General features: G+C 42.0%; 1 protein-coding gene and 1 long non-coding RNA gene across 2 annotated transcripts in view; one reads left to right on the top strand and one right to left on the bottom strand.

Annotated features, from left to right (window-relative positions):
- The window catches only part of LOC117348284, a 55,480-nt gene extending 37,422 nt beyond the window's left edge, over positions 1-18,058 (top strand). The window contains exons 2-3 of the long non-coding RNA XR_004536943.1: positions 13,946-13,977; positions 16,935-18,058. This is a non-coding gene — a long non-coding RNA (uncharacterized LOC117348284). The remainder of the gene's footprint in view (positions 1-13,945; positions 13,978-16,934) is intronic.
- LOC117348283 (cocaine- and amphetamine-regulated transcript protein-like) lies at positions 1,558-6,052 on the bottom strand. Its single transcript, XM_033920204.1, has 3 exons — positions 5,582-6,052; positions 4,514-4,594; positions 1,558-2,110 (listed from the first exon to the last, which is right to left on the bottom strand). The coding sequence occupies exons 1-3, from the start codon at positions 5,720-5,722 to the stop codon at positions 2,003-2,005; spliced, it is 330 nt and encodes a 109-aa protein (XP_033776095.1). The 5' UTR covers positions 5,723-6,052; the 3' UTR covers positions 1,558-2,002.
- Positions 18,059-19,027: the final 969 nt, after the last annotated feature.

The following is a 19,027-nucleotide window of genomic DNA, read 5'->3' as shown; positions in this document are numbered from 1 at the left end:
ATGTTTTTCTGAGAATGGTTTACTGCCAGTGAAATGAACCACAAATTGTTTTTCTTTGTTTTGGTGAAAGCTCGCCGACACTTTATGGTGTGCTTGGTTCTCTAATTGGGGATATAGTTTTCCTTTGTCCTATCACACTCTTTAAAATTCTCCCATTTATTTTACTTGTCACACATTCTCCAATATTCATTTAATTATGCTTTTGTTACTTATTTATTGTGAGTTTATGTTAATGTCTTTGGACCCCTGACGAATATGTTTTACCGAAACACAGCCCGTGTTGGGTGCTTTTCATATCAAAGTGGACAGTTTTTAGGGGACCTTTTACTAAGGCGCACGCTAAATTGGCCAGCGTGCCTTAGTAAAAGAGGGGGTTAGTCTTTTTGAAGAAATAAAATGAAGATTTTGAACACTGTTTGTTTCCACAGCTTTTGTTTTGTTCGGTTCGGCCTTTGTTTTCTGTGGAGACTTGGGTTGCTGTTTTTGTTTCTCGATGGAGATAATACTCCCTCTAAGGATTGGCCAGGTACATGCAGATTTTTTTTTTTCCTCATGTGAGCAACAAGTTCTAAAACCCAACAATTTTCCGGATTTGCAAGTAGTTTTGTGAGCAGCCATGTAGAATCTGTACGCGACCCTTCTAGAATGTATGAGCAATTTCTGAGATGGATGGATGTCCTCCAAAGCTAGCAAGAAAGATCGGCGCACTAGAGTCTCAAGGTGCTCGAATGCGTGCTACCAACTTTGTCCTCTTTGCACCTTAAACTTGAAATATTGGAAAATGGAACAAGATATTTAATTTGAGTACTGAACTTTCCTCAGTTATCTATGATTTCTCCAATGGATTTGTTCAAGAGATTTTTGTTTGAGATCCTTGCCAAAGGTTTGCTAGCTGCCTTTAAGTGGGTAGAAAGGGTGATGACTCTTTGACTAGTACAACAGATAGGTCTGGGCTGCTCTTTAGAAAAAGAGTCCAATCAAGATAATACTTTTTTTCTTTTTATATTTGAATCTAATAACAAATCGGTTATAAAACTATTTTTGATTTATGAGGTAGCAGGTATGGATACTTCTGATGCTGTAACATACAAATCAACCATAAATAATTTCTTCAAAGGCATCAGGAATTCCAGGCTCTTGGTGGTAGTGCATGCTTTCTTTGACTACCCTCTTTTCCTTGATAAAAAAAAAGAAAACAAGGTTCTGTGCAAGTTCCTGCAAATGCCTGACTTTGATTTGGTCCTGTGCTCTGGGTGTGGCTTTTGACTGAGTTCTATCTTTTCCTCGGTTGAATTACATCCATTTCCCTTCTGTTGAATTTGCCTTTTGCTTTTCAAGGACTAGATAGAGGAGTGACAGTTCTTAAGATTGTAAATCAGCATAAATATCACATCAAGTAATTTTCTGTATTATGTCTCGTTTCTGTGCGTTGATTTCTCTTGACCCATATTGTACTGTAATGATAGATAAAGTATATAAATATTTTTGACATGTGCTTTTTTAAGTATTTTATTTCTCTTAAACTGCATGGACAGCTTCCAGAAAACAGGACTCATAAAAAGAATAAAATTACACTGCCTCAAATAAAATATTAAAGCGTCAAAGCACAATAGTTTATTGAAAATGCAAAAGCAAGAAGAATTATGGAGTATTTTTTAGGGCATTAAAAATGTAAGCAATATATAAGGAAATCTCAGAGGCCTATTAATTGCTTCCAGTAGACGTTCCGGAGTCCAAAGAGGTTTTGAGATAGTCAGTTTCAATTAGACATTTATTTAAATCTGGGCATGTTTCTCAAGTATTTAACGAAAGACTTAGGATGGAAGTTATCAACGTGAGCTACAGGTAAGTCAGGTTATTTTACCGCAGATGGGGCTGTTTTAGCAAGGATCGCATTGCATAAAATAACCTGGCTTAACAATAACTCACGTTGATAACTCCCCTCCCTGAATCCAATTATTATCTTGAAGCAGCAAAGGGGTTCCGTAGCGAGTCGCTAGCCTCAGATGCATTTGAGCAGGAAAGTGTTGCAAATGGCTCCTCGAGAGCAGTCACAGAGTTTGCCAATCCTGGGCCCCTGTTTCACAGCACACCTCTCCCCAATATCACACTGAAACAAATAAAAACACAACAGTTCACATGACTGAGAGCAAAAAAAAACCAAAACCGCCATCAATTAAACAGCTGGAAACCATAAAACAAAGGGTCCCAAACCTGTTCTGGAAACCTGTGGCTGGGTATAATAAAAACATCTAAGTCCCCTTTTGGCCTAGGCCCTAAATGCTGAAAGTAGAAGCAGGGAAAATGTCCATTCTCAAAAAAAAAAAAGTCCAAAAGGAGGTTTTTTTAAAATAATGGCCTGCCTCTACGTTCAGCTGTTTAAATGCCCACTAAGTCTACACTAACAACCAAAAAAAAGCCTACGTCCCAAATGCCCAACACAAGAGCTTTAAGGTGAAAGAGGAGACAGTTCTTAGCCTAAAAGCTGGATTCTGTAACCGGTGTCTGCCAAAAAGAATACCAGTTACAGAATCCACCTCCCCCAAGCAACGATCGCGGCAGGAGAGAGAGCCAATCTCTCCTGCTATCACCCCCCCCCCCCCGATCAGGCAAGAGGGAGCCCAGGCCCTCCTGCCTGGCAACTCCCCACCCCTCCCGATACGACCGGGGCAGGAGGAAGTACAAGCTCTTCTGCCCCGGCAAACCCCCATCCCCACTAAAATACAGGCAGGAGAGATCCCCCGAGGCATCCCCCCACCCACTGACCCATGAGACCCACCTCACCCCCACACCCCCGTACCTGATAAACATTGGCCAGATGGATGGGTTCTAAGCCCGGCCGGCACACCATCTTCAGAATGGTGTGCCTTAGGGCCTGATTGGCCCAGATACCTCAAGCCCCACCCATAGGTGGGGCCTGAGCCGCCTGGCCAACCAGAATAGGCCCAGGTGCCTCAGGTCCCACCTGTGGCTGGGGCTTGAGGCGCTTGGGCCAATCAGGCCCGCCATTCTGAGGTTGGCAGGCCTGCCAGATGGACGGGCTTGGGACCTGTCTGTCCGGCTAACGTTCTTTAGGTACAGCGGGGGGGGGGTTGGGTCGTGGGGTCGGCGGGGGGACTTGCATGTCAGCGGGTGGGGGGCTATTCAGGGGAGGCTGGATGTGGGGGGGCTGCGTCGGGGCAGGAGGGCCTGGGATCCCTCCTCCCTGTATTCTAGTGGGGGTGGGAGGTAAGGAGGTCACCGGGGTAGTAAAACCCAGCATAAGGTTGTAAGCAGTAATACAAGGAAAGAGTTATTTTCTTGGATGACTTCAGATCTAAGGTCCCATGGCTTCCATTAGATTTTCACTTAATATTTAAATAAAATTTAGCCAATATAGTATACAAGATATAATGAACAATTTTTGTCTCTGCTCAGGACGTTTAACTCTAATGAAACTGCAATTTCTGCAGAGCACTCATATTTCTCCCAAATGTCATCAAAACAAGTCATCCCCATTAGTTGTATTTAATCGTATTAAACAAATAATTAAAGTTATCGGATTATTCCTTAGTGCGAGAGATTATTTCAATAAGGGCTTCTTAATGCGGTAATCACAATTTTTTTTTTTTAACTTTCTAAAATTTTGCTTACTTTTTGCATTTTATTATGAGGCTTGCAAAGTTCTTGGGCTTATTGCTTCTAAGACTGGTTTATCTTGACTTTCCCTAGAGTTATTATCTCGGGGGCTCCTTAAACAGCGCGAGAGGTTTTTAGCGCAGGCCAGCGAGGTAAACACATCGGAGCTTTCACCCCACCAGCCCACACTAAAAACCCATTTCCAAGCACATTAAGGCCCTTTTTATCAAGTTGCGAAGGGCTTTATATCGCAGACCGCTGTGGTGAAAGCTCCGACGCTCATAGAATTTCTGTGAGCATTGAAGCTTTTATTGCAGTGGTCTGCAATAAAAAAAACCCTTACAAAGTTTGATAAAAGGAGGTGGGGTAATTTTTTCCCCATCCATTACAAATGATTGGTCTTAATATTTTTCATGGTCATAGGTTGTAGCTTTCAGATTATTTCCTTATTCTAAGCTCATTTTTATGATTCTTCTCAATATTCTGTACAAACTCTCCCTTCCTTCAGTGAAAGGAATCAAAGGAGTCAAGAATATCAATCCATCCTTGGTTTTCAAATTTTCTCAACTATGGAACAAACTTCCTCTTTTAAGGGGTCCTGGTCCTTTTCAACATTTTCATAAATCTGTACAAACTATTTTCAGAAACCAGTCCTATTAATATTTTCTGACTTACCTTTTTTTTTTAGTTACTGTGAACCGAGTGGAGCTCCTTTCTGGCTCTAGACCCGGTATACAAAGCTAAGTTTCAGTTTAGTTTAAGGGAGTAGTCTAAGAAGGTTGTTATACTAGTGTTGGATTTGCTAGAAGAGCCCACTAACATAGGGAAATTTGCAAAAACTTTGTCCATAATAATGCACATCTATTTGGGTAGAAAAGCTATTGACAATACTCACCATAGGGATCTGGGCAGCTTTCTTCTGATAACCTGGGTACTTGTTTTGGAATTTACCCAAGAGTTCTTCCATAGCTTCCACCTGGGGAAATAGGGGCAAGGGGATATCAAACCAACAACATAGTGAATGAACTCCTCCAGCACCAGTGGCAAGTTGCAAGAGGGGCAGACTTCAGAAGCAGCTAATTTTCTCTTGAAAATAGACAAATACTGAAAAATTAGAATAGTCAAAACTAAAGACCAAGACCCTTCTATCTTCCAGACAACTACTGTAGCCAAGAATTGTAGACTATCGCATTTAATACAAGGATAAATTTTGTCAGTTGAAACACTGAGATGTAATATTTGCAACTCCTAGCAAAAACACTCCCAGGGGTGCAGAAAAGTACTCAGCCTAACCAACCAGCTTCCTAAATTCTGAGCCCAGCTGAAAGGAGTGTTATTTTGTTAAGTGCCAATTTGCAGAAACAAAGTCCTATATTTTTTTTTTGACATTTGTTTCAGATCATTGAACCATATCCACATCATTCTCTACTTGGACTGAGAACTTTTTAGCACTCCCTATTATATTCAAACTCTGCAAAAGACTGACTTTAATTGAGTTAATCTTTGTTTACACGAGCAATACATATAGCTTGCCTATGACATATATTTCTAAGTAGGTTACAGTGAATATTACAAATAATAAAACAATACACATTCAGACAATGAAAATAACAATAAAAAGACCAGGCTATGCTTGTGAACTGTAATCTTATACACCTCTAAGTGTTCTAACTTCTGGTAGGTTGGGTTAGTGAATCCCTTGGCCATTTGGTTATCCAAATTCATTCGTTAGTACCTAAGGAGACCCATCTGAATCTATTTCCCAAAACTAAAACGAAAAATAGCGGTAAACTAGCTTTGCAATCTAGTTGCTGATGAAGGCAGCCTACTTTCAAAGTATTTAACCCAACCCAAGAAACGCTGTCGGTCATCACCATCTGAAACTTCTGAATGCTTACAACACACGCATTATTACTTTGCTAGAGTATTTCTCAGTGCAGTGCAGTACTATGAAGTGACTGACCAGCTCTTTCTCGGCAGATGAGGGCGATTTCCTTTCTCTGTATTCCTCTGAAGACAGTTCCCTTGAAGACTGTCCACGGCACAAGGAGGAGAGCAACAGACTGGCGCAGAGCAGTTTGAAGAACAGCGCAGAACTCTCCATGGTGCTGAACACTTGTTTGCTCGGGGGTCTGATGATGGCGATCAGAGATCGTTCCCAGGCAAAGGAATAATGGTAGCCGCCTTTTCGGAAGACCTTGCTTTTATAAACAGCCAGCCCCGCCTGTTTCGTGATCTCAGATCGCTTCTGGGAAAGAACATAGGCTGGTTTGCACTTAAACGGTAAAACGTCCCAATCTTCCAACGGGGTAAAGCGGGCAATCACTAGAGACCATTCTTGGAACCTCTAGAAAATCACAATCCATACAGTCACAGATCAGAAATTCTCTTCCTAATTCGTCAATGGAATGAAAATCAAAATAAGAATGAATTTTTGTGATTCTAATCGTTCAAATAGTTAGAAAATGCATGTTTTTGCAAGTGATTTTATTTTAGGTACATTTTTCCAGAAACTATTCTTTTTATTTTGTATATTTTATTTGCTTCATTACAGCTAAGGTGCCATCTGTAATTTATACAAAGGAGAAAAAAAAAAAGAGCTTAATTTTATGCAGGTCTAGGGGGTGGGGAGAATAGGAAATCTTAGGATAAGAGAATGTTTTGGGGAAAAACAAATATTGCAGTAAGAATTCATGTTGCTTATAGTACAATAAGATGGTTATTAACTTTAAAATGATGGGCCCCAATGTTCAAACACAAAGTATACAAAAAAAGGACCAATGTTCCACAACAAAAATGAAGAATCCGAAAGCACAAAAAAAATATAGAACACAGGTTCCTGGAGAATCAGGAAGGGGTCCAAAATGTTTGTGTCAAAATTATACAATAATTGCATCATTTGAACAGGGAATGAGACCCAGACCGTACACGTGCTGTGTTTCAGCAATGCTTTGCCTTCTTCAGGGGTCCGATAAATGAAGACACAATTTACACCGTAACCAAACTTTTGATGAAATTGGGGTAACTTCCACCTTTAGCCACAAATATCTAGAGCAATTAACACATTTCCCTAGTAACTATGAGAGCAATTCTATAAGTGAGCACCTCCGCTTAGGTACCCCAGGGCTATGCAGTGAGCCTATTCTGTAAAGGCACTTGGGTACCCAGGGATCCATGTAATCCAGTATCGGCACACCTAACAGTTATGGGCTTGAAGTTACATCAGACGAGGCATAAATGCACTCGGTTGTCTTCATCATAAAGGGTATGGTTCAGACTTAAAGATCTCAATATGAATTTTTTTGGAAGAAAGGAGAGGGACGATATGATAGAGAAATTTAAATATCTTTGTTGCATAAATGCACAGGAGGTGAGTGAAATGAAGCTCTGGTTTGAGGCAGCATGGGATGACTATTGGGCTAATGTGATTGTTTTATGGCATATTCATTGAGCTGATCTGTTTAGTATAGGAAGATTGGAGAGATTAATGTTCTTATGTATGTTTGTCATGTAATTTGGTGTTAATTTTTTTATAAAATGATTGTAATGTTTGTGTATTTTTATAAATGTGTTGATGTAAAAGGCAGATTATAAATAAAACCAAACCAAACAAGGTGAAAGGGGACAGGAGTAACTTGAGGAAATACTTCTTCATGGAAAGGGTGGTGAATTCATGGAATGACCTAGTGGATGTGGTGGCGATGAAAATTGTATCTGAATTCAAGAAAGCTTGGGACAAGTACATAGGATCTCAAAGTGAGAGGAAGGAATAAATGATGGTATGGATGGGCCATATGGTCTTTATCCTGAAAACCTGACTGGCTGGTGGTCCTCCTGGACAGGGTTGGGAACCACTGACCTAAAGCACTGTTAAGCAGTCTCTCAGCACCTCTAACTAAGACTGTAAGTGATAATCTTCTTTGAAACATACTTGAGCTATTTGCCACATTTTTTATTCAGGAAGGCTAAGGAGAGAATATTCACTTAACGAGGAAAAGGGTTGAAATGGAGAAAGGAGACTTTGTAAATGCTGTTTACCTTCTGCCTCGGCCACAGTTAGTGCAACTCTTACCGTCTCACATTATTTATTGGAGAGACTTTATGTAGATCGATTGGTTCAGAACTCCAGTCATGAAGTAACTTGTCTTTAAATGCTTAAAAAAAAGATTTCAAGAGAATAAGATGGATACTGGCCTATGATGAGCCTCGGAACTGGTCCCTGAAGCAGATATTTGAAATCAGGAAACCTTGTCTAGACCTGGACTTATCCAGATTGGTATGAGTGTGGCAATAACTATGGCGAAAAAAAACAAAACAGTGTGACAAGGTGGTGGCTGTTGCCAGAAGGATGCTGGGCTGTATAAAGAGGCAAAACCAGCAGAAGAAAGAAGATGTTGATGCCCCTGTATAGGTCGTTGGTGAGGCCCCACTTGGAGTATTGTGTTCAGTTTTGGAGACCGTATCTGGCGAAGGACATGAGAAGAATTGAAATGGTCCAAAGGAGGGCGACAAAAATGATAGGAGGTTTGTGCCAAAAGATGTATGAGGAGAGACTGGAAGCCCTGAATATGTATACCCTAGAGGAAAGGAGGGACAGGGGAGATATGATTTTGACGTTCAAATACTTAAGTTATTAACGTAACACAAAATGTTTTCCAGAGAAAGGAAAATGGTAAAGCCAGAGGACACAATTTAAGGTTGAGGGGTGGTAGACTCAAGAGCAATGTAAGAAAATTCTTCTTTATGGAGAGGATGGTGGATGCCTGGAATGCACTCCTGAGGGAGGTGGTGGAGAGGAAAACAGTGACTGAGTTTAAAAAATGGGATGAACATAAGAACATAAGAAGTTGCCTCCGCTGAGGCAGACCAGAGGTCCATCTCGCCTAGCGGTCCGCTCCCGCGGCGGCCCATCAGGCCCATTGCCTGAGCAGTGGTCCCAGACTATCCCTATAACCTACCGCTACTCCTATCCCTATAACCTACCTCTACTCCTATCTGTACCCCTCAATCCCTTTGTCCTCTAGGAACCTATCCAAACCTTCTTTGAAGCCCTGTAACGTGCTCCTGCCTACCACAGCCTCCGGAAGCACATTCCATGTGGGTGAAAAAGAACTTCCTAGCGTTTGTTCTAAACCTGACCCCTTTCAATTTCTCCGAGTGCCCCCTTGTACTTGTGGTTTCCCATAATTTGAAAAATCTGTCCCTGTCTACTTTATCTATGCCCTTCAGGTTCTTGAAGGTTTCTATCATGTCTCCTCTAAGTCTTCGCTTCTCCAGGGAGAACAGCCCCAACTTTTTTAGTCTGTCAGTATATGAGAGATTTTCCATACCCTTTATCAGCTTAGTTGCTCTTCTCTGGACTCCCTCAAGTACTGCCATGTCCTTCTTGAGGTACGGTGACCAGTACTGGACACAGTATTCCAGATGCGGGCGCATTATTGCACGATACAGTGGCAGGATGACTTCCTTCGTCCTGGTCGTGATACCCTTTTTAATGATACCCAACATTTTGTTTGCTTTCCTTGAGGCTGTGGCGCACTGTGCCGACACCTTCAATGTTGTGTCTACCATCACTCCCAGGTCTCTTTCAAGGTTACTTACCTCTAGCAGTGATCCCCCCATTTTGTAAGTGAACATTGGGTTCTTTTTCCCTACATGCATGACCTTGCATTTCCCTATGTTGAAGCTCATTTGCCACTTTTTGGCCCACTCTTCCAGTGTCGTCAGATCCTTTTGGAGATCTTCGCAGTCTGCTGTGGTTTTAACCCTGCTGTATAGTTTGGTGTCATCCGCAAATTTAATGACCTCACATTATATATATTGAACAGGAGGGGTCCCAGCACCGACCCCTGCGGAACTCCGCTTGTGACCCATTGCCAGTCTGAGTAATGGCCCTTTACTCCAACCCTCTGTTTCCTGTCTGCCAGCCAGTTTTTGATCCATTGGTGGACCTCCCCTTGCACCCCGTGGTTCCATAGCTTCTTAAGCAGTCTTTCGTGTGGTACCTTGTCGAAGGCTTTTTGGAAGTCAAGGTAAATGTCTATGGATTCCCCTTTATCCACCTGGCTGTTTACCCCCTCAAAGAAGTACAATGTTACTAGAGCAAGGAGGGGCCAAACTCCCACACCAATACAGAAGAGCACAAAGCACAGTAGGATAAAGCACTGCAATATCTGGATGAACACACAAGTTTAATATGAAAGGAAGTCTTGATTATGAGTAGAAAACAACCATTGACTACTATCTACATTTGGATGCTTTTTGCTTTTAATCAAGACTTGGGCATAATGATTTATGCTCAATAAACACCGCACATATGTTTACACTATCACATCAGGGACATATGATATCTACTCAGCACTGGTGGTGATTTTATTTATGTTAATATTTTCACCCTATGGCATTCTCTTATGACACTGATTAGAATATTTCTACCAGCGAATCTTAACATTGGCACTTGCCTCTGCTTTCATGCTCACGTCTTACTAACCCCGTCCTTTACAAAGCCGAGCATGCATTTATAGTGCCGGCCGCAGTGGTAACAGCTCAGACTCTCATAGGAATTCGATAAGTGTTGGAGCTGTTACCGCGGCAGCCGGCACTAAAAACGCTAGTGTGGCTTTGTAAAGGAGGGAGTAAATAATTATTACCCAAGACAAATTTTCTTGGTGGACAAAATCTTAGCTAGCTGCAGCTTTATTAACCAATAATTAACAAGTCAGAACTACATTGTTCAATTTTCAGCACTAGAAATTCATTCATATGGAAAATAATGACCTTCTCTTTAACTTAAGTCAAAACCAAAGCCAAGAAGACTGTGGAGACAGATGTTGCTGACTGAGACTTTTATTAAAACTAGAAAAGACAATAAATTGTATTCACAATCTGGAAAAGGGGAGCCAACAAGGTCCGTGTTTCGACCTATGTGTCTTCCTCAGGGGTCCAAGTAAGGTTTCAACAATATTAAACTAGGTAAAGTCTGGAGCTCTGGATCCCCGAGGAAGAAACATAGGTTGAAACACGGACCATGTTTGCTCCCCTTTTCCAGGTTGTGGATACAATTTATATTGTCTTTTCTAGTTTTAATAAAAGTCCCAATCAGTAACATCTGTCGCCACAGTCTTCTTGGCTTTGACTTGTGTTTTTTTTACTGTGGGAGACACAGGCCAACTCTTTTGGTTGGCTTCTCTATAACTATCCCTTTTTCATTGCAACTAATTGGTGACCTAGCTGACACATATTTCAACTCACATACCGATGTTTACTCCATTTTCTGAACCCAGTAAGACCTGTGGTGTCATCAAGGCCTCACCTCCTCTTGTGGCAGATCCTCACATCAGCAGATCATCCCCCAATTTATTTCATTTCATCACATCCCCTTTTAATGAAGGTCACCTGAAATTTAACGCTCTTTCACAGAACCATCCTCCCACCCCTTATTACATTTTTAAATTAGAAACCAAAATGAAATCCAGCCGATCAGCGCCCTGCAACTCAACCTAGCTTCTTTAATCTATCTGGACACCCCCTCCTCAATTCAAAACGCAATCAAATCAAATCAAAATCAAATTAAAATCTACTTTTCTTTATTTAATAAAATATTAATACCATCATCCTCCCAAACCCCATTTTTTTTCCTGTTCCCCCACTACAAAAAAATTAATACAAAATCATTTACTCAAGCAGCATGTCCAATGTTATAAAGTCCTCCTTTAAAACTCTTATAACCAGCAGACCCTCTATAATACTAATGGTCCCCGTTGTGTTTTCTTTATTAAACATAACACTTTGTATAGATAGATATAGAGACAGACAGACAGTATTTCTTCACCGAAAGGGTGGTTGATCATTGGAATAGTCTTCCACTGCAGGTAATCGAGGCCAGCAGTGTGCTGGATTTCAAGAGAAAATGGGATAAGCATGTGTGATCACTTCAAGGAAGAAATTAGGGGGTGGATCATTAGAGTGGGCAGACTTGTTGGGCCGTGGCCCTTTTCTGCCGTCATCTTCTATGTTTCTATATTTCTAAATATATACAGTATATATTTTGAGAGCAAGTTGTACAATGTTCACTTTTGATGGTGTTCATTACAGCTTTTGGTTTACTTGGTATTCCCCCTTGGAGTTCTCAAATCCCATACAATAACCAGGCATATACAATGGACCCATCCTTAGAAACATAGAAAGATGACGGCAGAAAAGAGCTACAGCCCATCAAGTCTGCCCACTCCATTTACCCACCCTATTAAGTCTGAGTGCTAATGACCTAGTTCCTTAACTCGACCTTCGTAGGGATCCCACGTGGATGTCCCATTTATTCTTAAAGTCGAGCACACTGGTGGCCTTGATCACCTGCACCGGAAGTTTGTTCCAGTGATCTACCACCCTTTCTGTGAAGAAATACTTCCTGATGTCACCACTAAATTTCCCTCCTGAGTTTGAGCAGGTGCCCCCTTGCATAAATAGACCAGACACTAGTGACTTAAATGGTGTTTCAGCCAGGTGCCCTTATCCTACACATTTTCCAAGCTATTCAATAAGTATTCAAATTATTTGAAATGTTTATTACCCCTTTCTTGCCAGAAGAGAACTTATTAAATGCTTAGCATTCTTCATTACTCAGAAAAGTAAATTGAATGGTAAATCTGTTTTCTACTCACAAATTTGGCTGAAGCTTTTGAGTGCCTTCAGATGAAATTCTTTATTCCACCCCCATTTCAAACCTTAAACCCTCTAAGGGTTTGGGCTTTCCGCCTCCAGTGAAACTGATATGAAACAGAGCTCGACAGAGGCGGTGCACAGTTTTCCAGAGGGTTACGGTTTGCAATTACTGCAGTAATTATGAGTACATGTCTCTCTGCTAACGATCCTGCCATGAAGAAGTTTATCTCCAGGAACGGAAAGCACAATTAAATGAGATGACAACCAAACTTTCAGCAAAGAGGGGAAAACAAGGAATGGGCAAGTGCAATGAAATATTTAAATTCAGTTTTCCAAAACATAATGCTTTTTGCATTTCTTGTGCTGGAATTCATCGAAACCCTTCTGAATTATGATCCATCCATTCACCCTTTTCCTTCACATGTGCATATTGGAGGCAATTGTATAAGCAGCTGTCTCCTATAGCATGTGGGGGGTCCAGATGTATGGAAAAAGAACTCATGATATTATTCTCACAAATTCTAAAGTATCTCAACAGTCTCACAAATTATAATAGTTCTTATTTCTATCTCTGTAATGGACTGTACAACGGAAAAGTACCAGCTTAGCTCAGCAAAACATGTACAGGGCTGTTGTGAAATGTATGAAAACCAACTTTGGATATGAAAGAGGAACTTATGAACTGAGTCGACTGTGAAGGGGGGGAAGGGGAGTAGCCTGGACTTCTCTATAAAACACTGAAATCTGATTTGGGTTGGTTCAGACTAGAAAATGACAAAGGGGCAAATATGTCCCCGTCCCTGCAGGAACTCAACTTCCCCGTCCCGTCCCCATAGTAAGGGGGGGTGCAGACCGCCGTGAGGCGCCAAGTTGATTGGGGTGCTGGCACTTCTCTGCCCCACCATGACACACAATGCTATCTTTGCGCCATTGATCCCTCCCACCCCGTACCTCCGTGTTAACTTTACTAGCGCGAGCAACTTCTGCCTGTTTGTGCCAGCCTGGTTCCCCTCTGAATCACTTCCAGGTCACAGGGCCAGGAAGTGATGTCAGAGGGAATCCAACACAGGAGTGAGGAGCATGCTTGCACAAGTCACTTGTACTGGTAAAGATTAAGATGGGGAGGAGAGAGAGAGCTCAAGCAAGGAATGGGGGGCAGGAAGGAGCAGGGGTGTTGAAGGAGTGGGAGCAAGGAGAGGAGAGCACGGGGGGCACGGCGGTGGGTGCCATCAGCCTGGGCACCTCCTACCCTTACTACACCACTGCCCGTCCCCGCAAATTATGTCCCTGCCCCTGCCCCATTCCTGTAAGCTCTGCCTTAACCACACAAGCCTTGAGCACTTTAAAGTGTTTGAGGCTTGTGCAGATGAGGACGGAGCTTAGCCATTGGTGGAATGAGGCATTATGACATCACAATCTGAGCTCTAGAATGTCGCTACTTATGATTTTAAAGTGTTCAAGGCTTGTGCAGATGAGGACAGAGTTTGCAGGAATGGGGCAGAGACAGGAAAAGAACTCACCAGGATGGGATGGAAAAATTTGTCCCTGTGTCATTCTCTAGTTCAGACTCTTTTTCTGGTATGCCCATCAGAACTGTTGTCTTATTACCTTTGATGTCTTGAATGTCATCAAAATGTCTTTCTTTCAATATTTCCTTTATCTTTAGGTAAAGAAAAAAGTCATTGGGGGCCACATCAGGTGAGTACAGAGGGTGTTCCAATACAGTTATTTGTTTTCTGGCTAAAAATCTCCCTCACAGACAGTGCCATGTGAGCTGGCGCATTGTCGTGATGCAAGAACCATGAGTCGGCGAAAAGTTCAGGTCATTTTCATCTAACTTTTTCACACAGCTTTTTCAGCACTTCCAAATAGAAAATTTGGTTAACTGTTTGTTCAGTTGATACAAATTCATAATGAACAATCCCTCCGATATCAAAAAAGGTTGCCAACATCGTTTTTTGACTCTTGATTTGGATGGCGGAACTTATTTGGGTCGTATTGGTACACCCATGTTTCATCACCAGTGAGAATATGACCCAAAACATTGTGTTGCCTATCCAAAAGGTCTTGCAAACTTTGACTCTCCTTTGTTTTTGTTCATGGGCAAGCTCCTTTGAGACCATTTTTGCACACGTCAAGATTTACAGTTAAGATTTTCCTGTTTCTCAATCAATGTTTACTTGGTCTGCTATGCTTCTCATAATCGGCCAACGATTTTGGCACAATTCGGCACAATTCGGCGAATTTTTGCAATGTTTCCATCGATTCTGCTTGTTACTGGCCACCCTGACCTTTCTTCATTAGTAATGCTTTTTCTCCCCTCAGAAAAACATTTAATCCATTTGTATAATGCCATTTTCTTTATGGCATTATCCCCGTAAACTTGGACTAACATGTCCCTGATTTCACTTCTACTCTTGCCAAGTTTAACAAGAAATTTAATGCTTGTTCGTTGCTCTAAATCAAACTCTGATATTCTCGTGACGGCACATAAAAACACTCAGCAACAATTCTGAATGCCACTCAGTAAGACACCGCCAAACATCGAAACGAAAACAGCTGCGAGACACTGATATACCAAGGTTATGAAAGCTTACTGAATTGTTGGTACAGCGCTGCCAACGTAAATGCACGGAAGCAAGTTCACAAACTTAATTGTCAGACCTTGTATATGTTTACTTATATAGAGTATGCCCTGTGGAGCTGAGAACAGATTTTCCTAGCAATCAGATATTTTTTGGACCTCATGCGTCACCTCCTTGGTGTAGCATTGAATTTTTGGGTGCTAATCTTGACTGCTTCTGTTTACATGTTCATTGTGTTTCTGTTTACTGTGTGCATGTTAATACATAATCCAAAATTAAATCACACACTCCATGAATACTTAGTAGTGCATCAAAGCAATAATTAACCTCAGGGCATTGGAGGTGTGAACCCACACTCAAGAGCAAAGAAATTGACCCTGGAGAATCCACAGAGACAAAGTCCAAGAGAAATCAAAAAAGCACTGGGAACGTTGGACCCAACATGGTCCATGTTTCAACAGTAGAATCTTCCTCAGGGGTCCCTGCTAATCCTAGGATGAAAGATACGTGGAAAGGCAAAACAATGCGAAAGTACAGATGTGTAGAAGTTCCGCATATGATGCGCTTCCAAAAATCAAATTAAACAGTTGAGAGAACGCAGAACATATAGCTAATTCCAGTGGGTGGTCCTGAAGCAGTGGAGATCTTGCCAGGAAACGATTGTCGGCCCTTATCACTGCTATCTATGTTTAAACAGTGTGTCTACTTGATACTCTTTTTTTTTTTGCTTACCTCAAGGCCTATTTAACCTTTATGCAAAAGTTTTTTTGCCAATGATGTAAGGGTGGGTGAGTGTGGGTTCACGCCTCCAACGCTCTGAGGCTTTTTCATTCACTGGTTATTTATTGCTTTGATGCAATACTAAGTATTCATGGAGTGTGTCTGATTTAATGTTGGGTTATTTTCCCTCCATCCCCTGTTATTTTGATGATATGTTAATCCATAAGCATGTAAACAATGCCTTTAGGCTCCTCATGAATTTAAATACCAGAAGCTCTTGTAGAAAACTAGAATAACCCAGCATTGGTGCTAAAATTTAGGCACCTGCATATATACCAATGGTAGACCTGACATAACTGGTGGTACCTACATATGGCAAGGGTCTGAGTAACTTACAGTATTATGTAAGTTGGGCATGTAAGTGACAGGACTGCCTGTTCTTCTGTCAGTGTATCTTAAACTGTGTGCCTCCTGAGATTCCGAGTGTGCCGCGACACACTGAGGAGGAAGAGAGGCGCCTGCCCTACGCGGTACAGCACTAGCGCTGCCCGATTCGCCGAAGGCCTGCATGTTTCCCCCTTCTCTCTAGCGTCCTCTGGCTTCCCCCCTGGCCTCCCGGTCTCACCTTGAAAGCTAATTACAGCAGCCTGCAGAGGATCGCTGGTAGGTAAAATGATTTTATTTTCAATATAGTGATTGAAATGTGTCATTTTTGAGAATTTATATCTGCTGTGTATCGTGTGTATAAGAAAAATGAATGGAAAAAAATTGCATTACAATTAGTAAAGGGGATGGGATCTGGGGCAGAGCTTGGGTGGGCCGAGGGAGGTCTGTGGTTGGGGTACTCAGTTGATATTTGTTAGACTTAGCCTAAAGTGGTTGGGGTACTCAGTTGATATTTGTTAGACTTAGGGGGTATTTAGCCTGAAGTGGTTGGGGTACTCAGTTGATATTTGTTAGACTTAGGGGATACTTAGCTGTAGACAATCAGCTGGCGCCTGTGCCTCCTTCTCTCTGGCCCTCTTCCCTGCTGGCACCCCCTACTGGCGTCTCAGGGCCCATCTGGAGGGCCTCTGCACATGCGCAGATGTTGACGTGATGATGTCACGCATATGTGTGATGTCATCACGTTGACATCTGTGCACTTCTGGGTGCCTCAAGCTGTGGCCACTACCTTTAGTGTGCCTCAGCTCAAGAAAGTTTGAGACAGAAGATTCTAACAAGATGGCGGCCAGTTAGGTCATCAACTACGCTGTTTCCCTTAGTCTAGTTTTTGTGTTTATTTTTTTCTTTGCCTTATTTGGTTTTATTGTTGATTTTCTATTTTGCTGGTTTTGTTTTTGGGTTTAGGTCCTCTTTCTGTGTTCTTCTCCCTTCCTTCGGAGGAGAAGAGAAGCCAGTGCATGCCGTGTTAAAGTCCCGCGGCCTGAGTTCAATTCTCTCACGGGCCGTTACTGTGGAGACAACAGGACGCTTTCCCATCTCCCACCCATTACCTGCCTCAGTGCCTCTCCGTTGAAGTCACCGGACAACGGATATGGGCCCAGACCAGAGGAGTGCTTGTGAAGGTGGCAGTCCCATGCTGAGTTCAAATCACTCGTGGGCCGTTTACTGTGGAGACAAGCCGCTTTCCTATCTCCCATCTACTACCTGCCTCAGTGCCTTTCCGCTGGAGCCAGCGGGCAATGGAGATGGGCCCAGACCGGAGGGAGTGCTCGTAAAGGTGGCAGACCACCCGCCACACACCGAGGGTCACAGCAACTGACAGTTGCATTCAGGGCCATGAGAAACATGCTTTCCTATTACCATTAGCTTCGATTCCTTCCAGCCAGCCTTTGCCGCACAGACTATTTTCTGCTGGTGAATTTGATCCAAGCCACGTTAACATGTCCTCCTCCAGCACCTCCGTGGACTCAGTGTCGACTCTCCTGGTTGAGGAGTACATTACGTTCATGAAGCTCTGACCTTCATGTACGAGGTTAACATCCACTGAGGATTACACTAGCAGAAATATGTATGAGGAAGCAGCTTCTTTATTACACCAAACAAACTGGGATCTGGCTACACCTTTCAAGGCATTTACACCCAGCAAGCTAATAAAGCTCAGGATTCCACCTTGATAGCTGTACAGTGCATGCTATAGCCAGTGGTTCAAGCTTCTTTGCTGGCTCCCTGAGTAAGAGCATGGTACTCTATCTGGGTTCACTACAACACTGGACTCGATCAGCCTGCTTATAATTGCCTTCCAGTGATCAGAGTGGTCTTCTTCCTGTACCGGGATCATCTCATAGTATACCAGACAGTTCAGACTTAATTCTATAAGGAGCCAACTAAAAGTAGACAGCATGTACATCATATATATTATCTTATTTTTCTACTTGTTGTTTTATTTCCTCATTTCAAATTTCTTTAGAATTCCATTGTCTAGAGCAGTGATTCCCAACCCTGTCCTGGAGGAACACCAGGCCAATCGGGTTTTCAGGCTAGCCCTAATGAATATGCATGAGAGAGATTTGCATATGATGGAAGTGATAGGCATGCAAATTTGCTTCATGCATATTCATTAGGGCTAGCCTGAAAACCCAATTGGCCTGGTGGTCCTCCAGGACAGGGTTGGGAACCACTGGTCTAAAGGTCTTTCTAAATTTTAATTTAATTCTAGTTAATCAAATGTATTGTTGGGATGTACAATTTGCTTTAAAAGTATGGCCACAGAAAGATCAACGTATTCTTGTTAGGATGTTTCTAACCTTATTTTACCTCTATCTTTATTGTTACTCTCTTCTATTTACTAATAATTTTCTTCTTAGGTACTTTAGTTAGATTGTGAGTAGAGAATGACACAGTGACAAAATTTCACCGTCCCCGCGGATAACCGCGGGAAATAATCCCATGCCATTTTCTAGTGCCTTTCAATCTCAATCCTTCTACACCAGCATTCTTCAAAGCAAAGCTTGCGAGTCAGTGGTTGTGGCCATTCATACTCCGATTCTTCCCTCTCTCCTTAAAGAATGACATGAAGATTGTTTCCCATGGTTATCCGCGGGGACGGGAACGGTGATGAATTTTGTCACTGTCATTCTCTAATTCTGAGCCTTGGGACAGCAAGGGAATTTCTAAGTACCTATCTTATTTATATTATTTTTATTGTATCCTCAATGTATATTTTCTGTAAACCGCTTTGAACCTAACAGATTAGCGGTATATAAGAAATAAAATTACATTACATTACACACTATTCTATGTGAATGTCCTTCTTGCATTTAAATTATGGACTACTTATGTTCACTCTTACACATTAGCACTTAGTCGCTTTGCTGACAGATAGACCCAAAAGCATACCCGTAAAAGTGCTGGTATTCTGTACATTTCCATGCACAAGCTCCCAATTATAGGACTGCCCTTTTCTGTCTTGAATGGAATAAATTAAGCTTCAGAGTAAT

Source organism: Geotrypetes seraphini, chromosome 14 (assembly GCF_902459505.1).
Source record: "Geotrypetes seraphini chromosome 14, aGeoSer1.1, whole genome shotgun sequence".
In the NCBI taxonomy this organism is placed as follows: Eukaryota; Metazoa; Chordata; class Amphibia; order Gymnophiona; family Dermophiidae; genus Geotrypetes; species Geotrypetes seraphini.
The sequence above is the reverse complement of the archived record's forward strand: the minus strand, read 5'-3'. Positions and strand labels throughout refer to the sequence as shown.

Bases quoted from the DNA above. Each gene is read 5' to 3' on its own strand.
- LOC117348283 (XM_033920204.1), bottom strand. From the start codon at position 5,722: ATGGAGAGTTCTGCGCTGTTCTTCAAACTGCTCTGCGCCAGTCTGTTG. The intron at 4,595-5,581 runs GTCAGTCACTTC...CTATTTCCCCAG, and splicing joins CATCTGCCGAGAAAGAGCTG to GTGGAAGCTATGGAAGAACT. The intron at 2,111-4,513 runs GTGAGTATTGTC...TATTTGTTTCAG, and splicing joins AAGCTGCCCAGATCCCTATG to TGTGATATTGGGGAGAGGTG.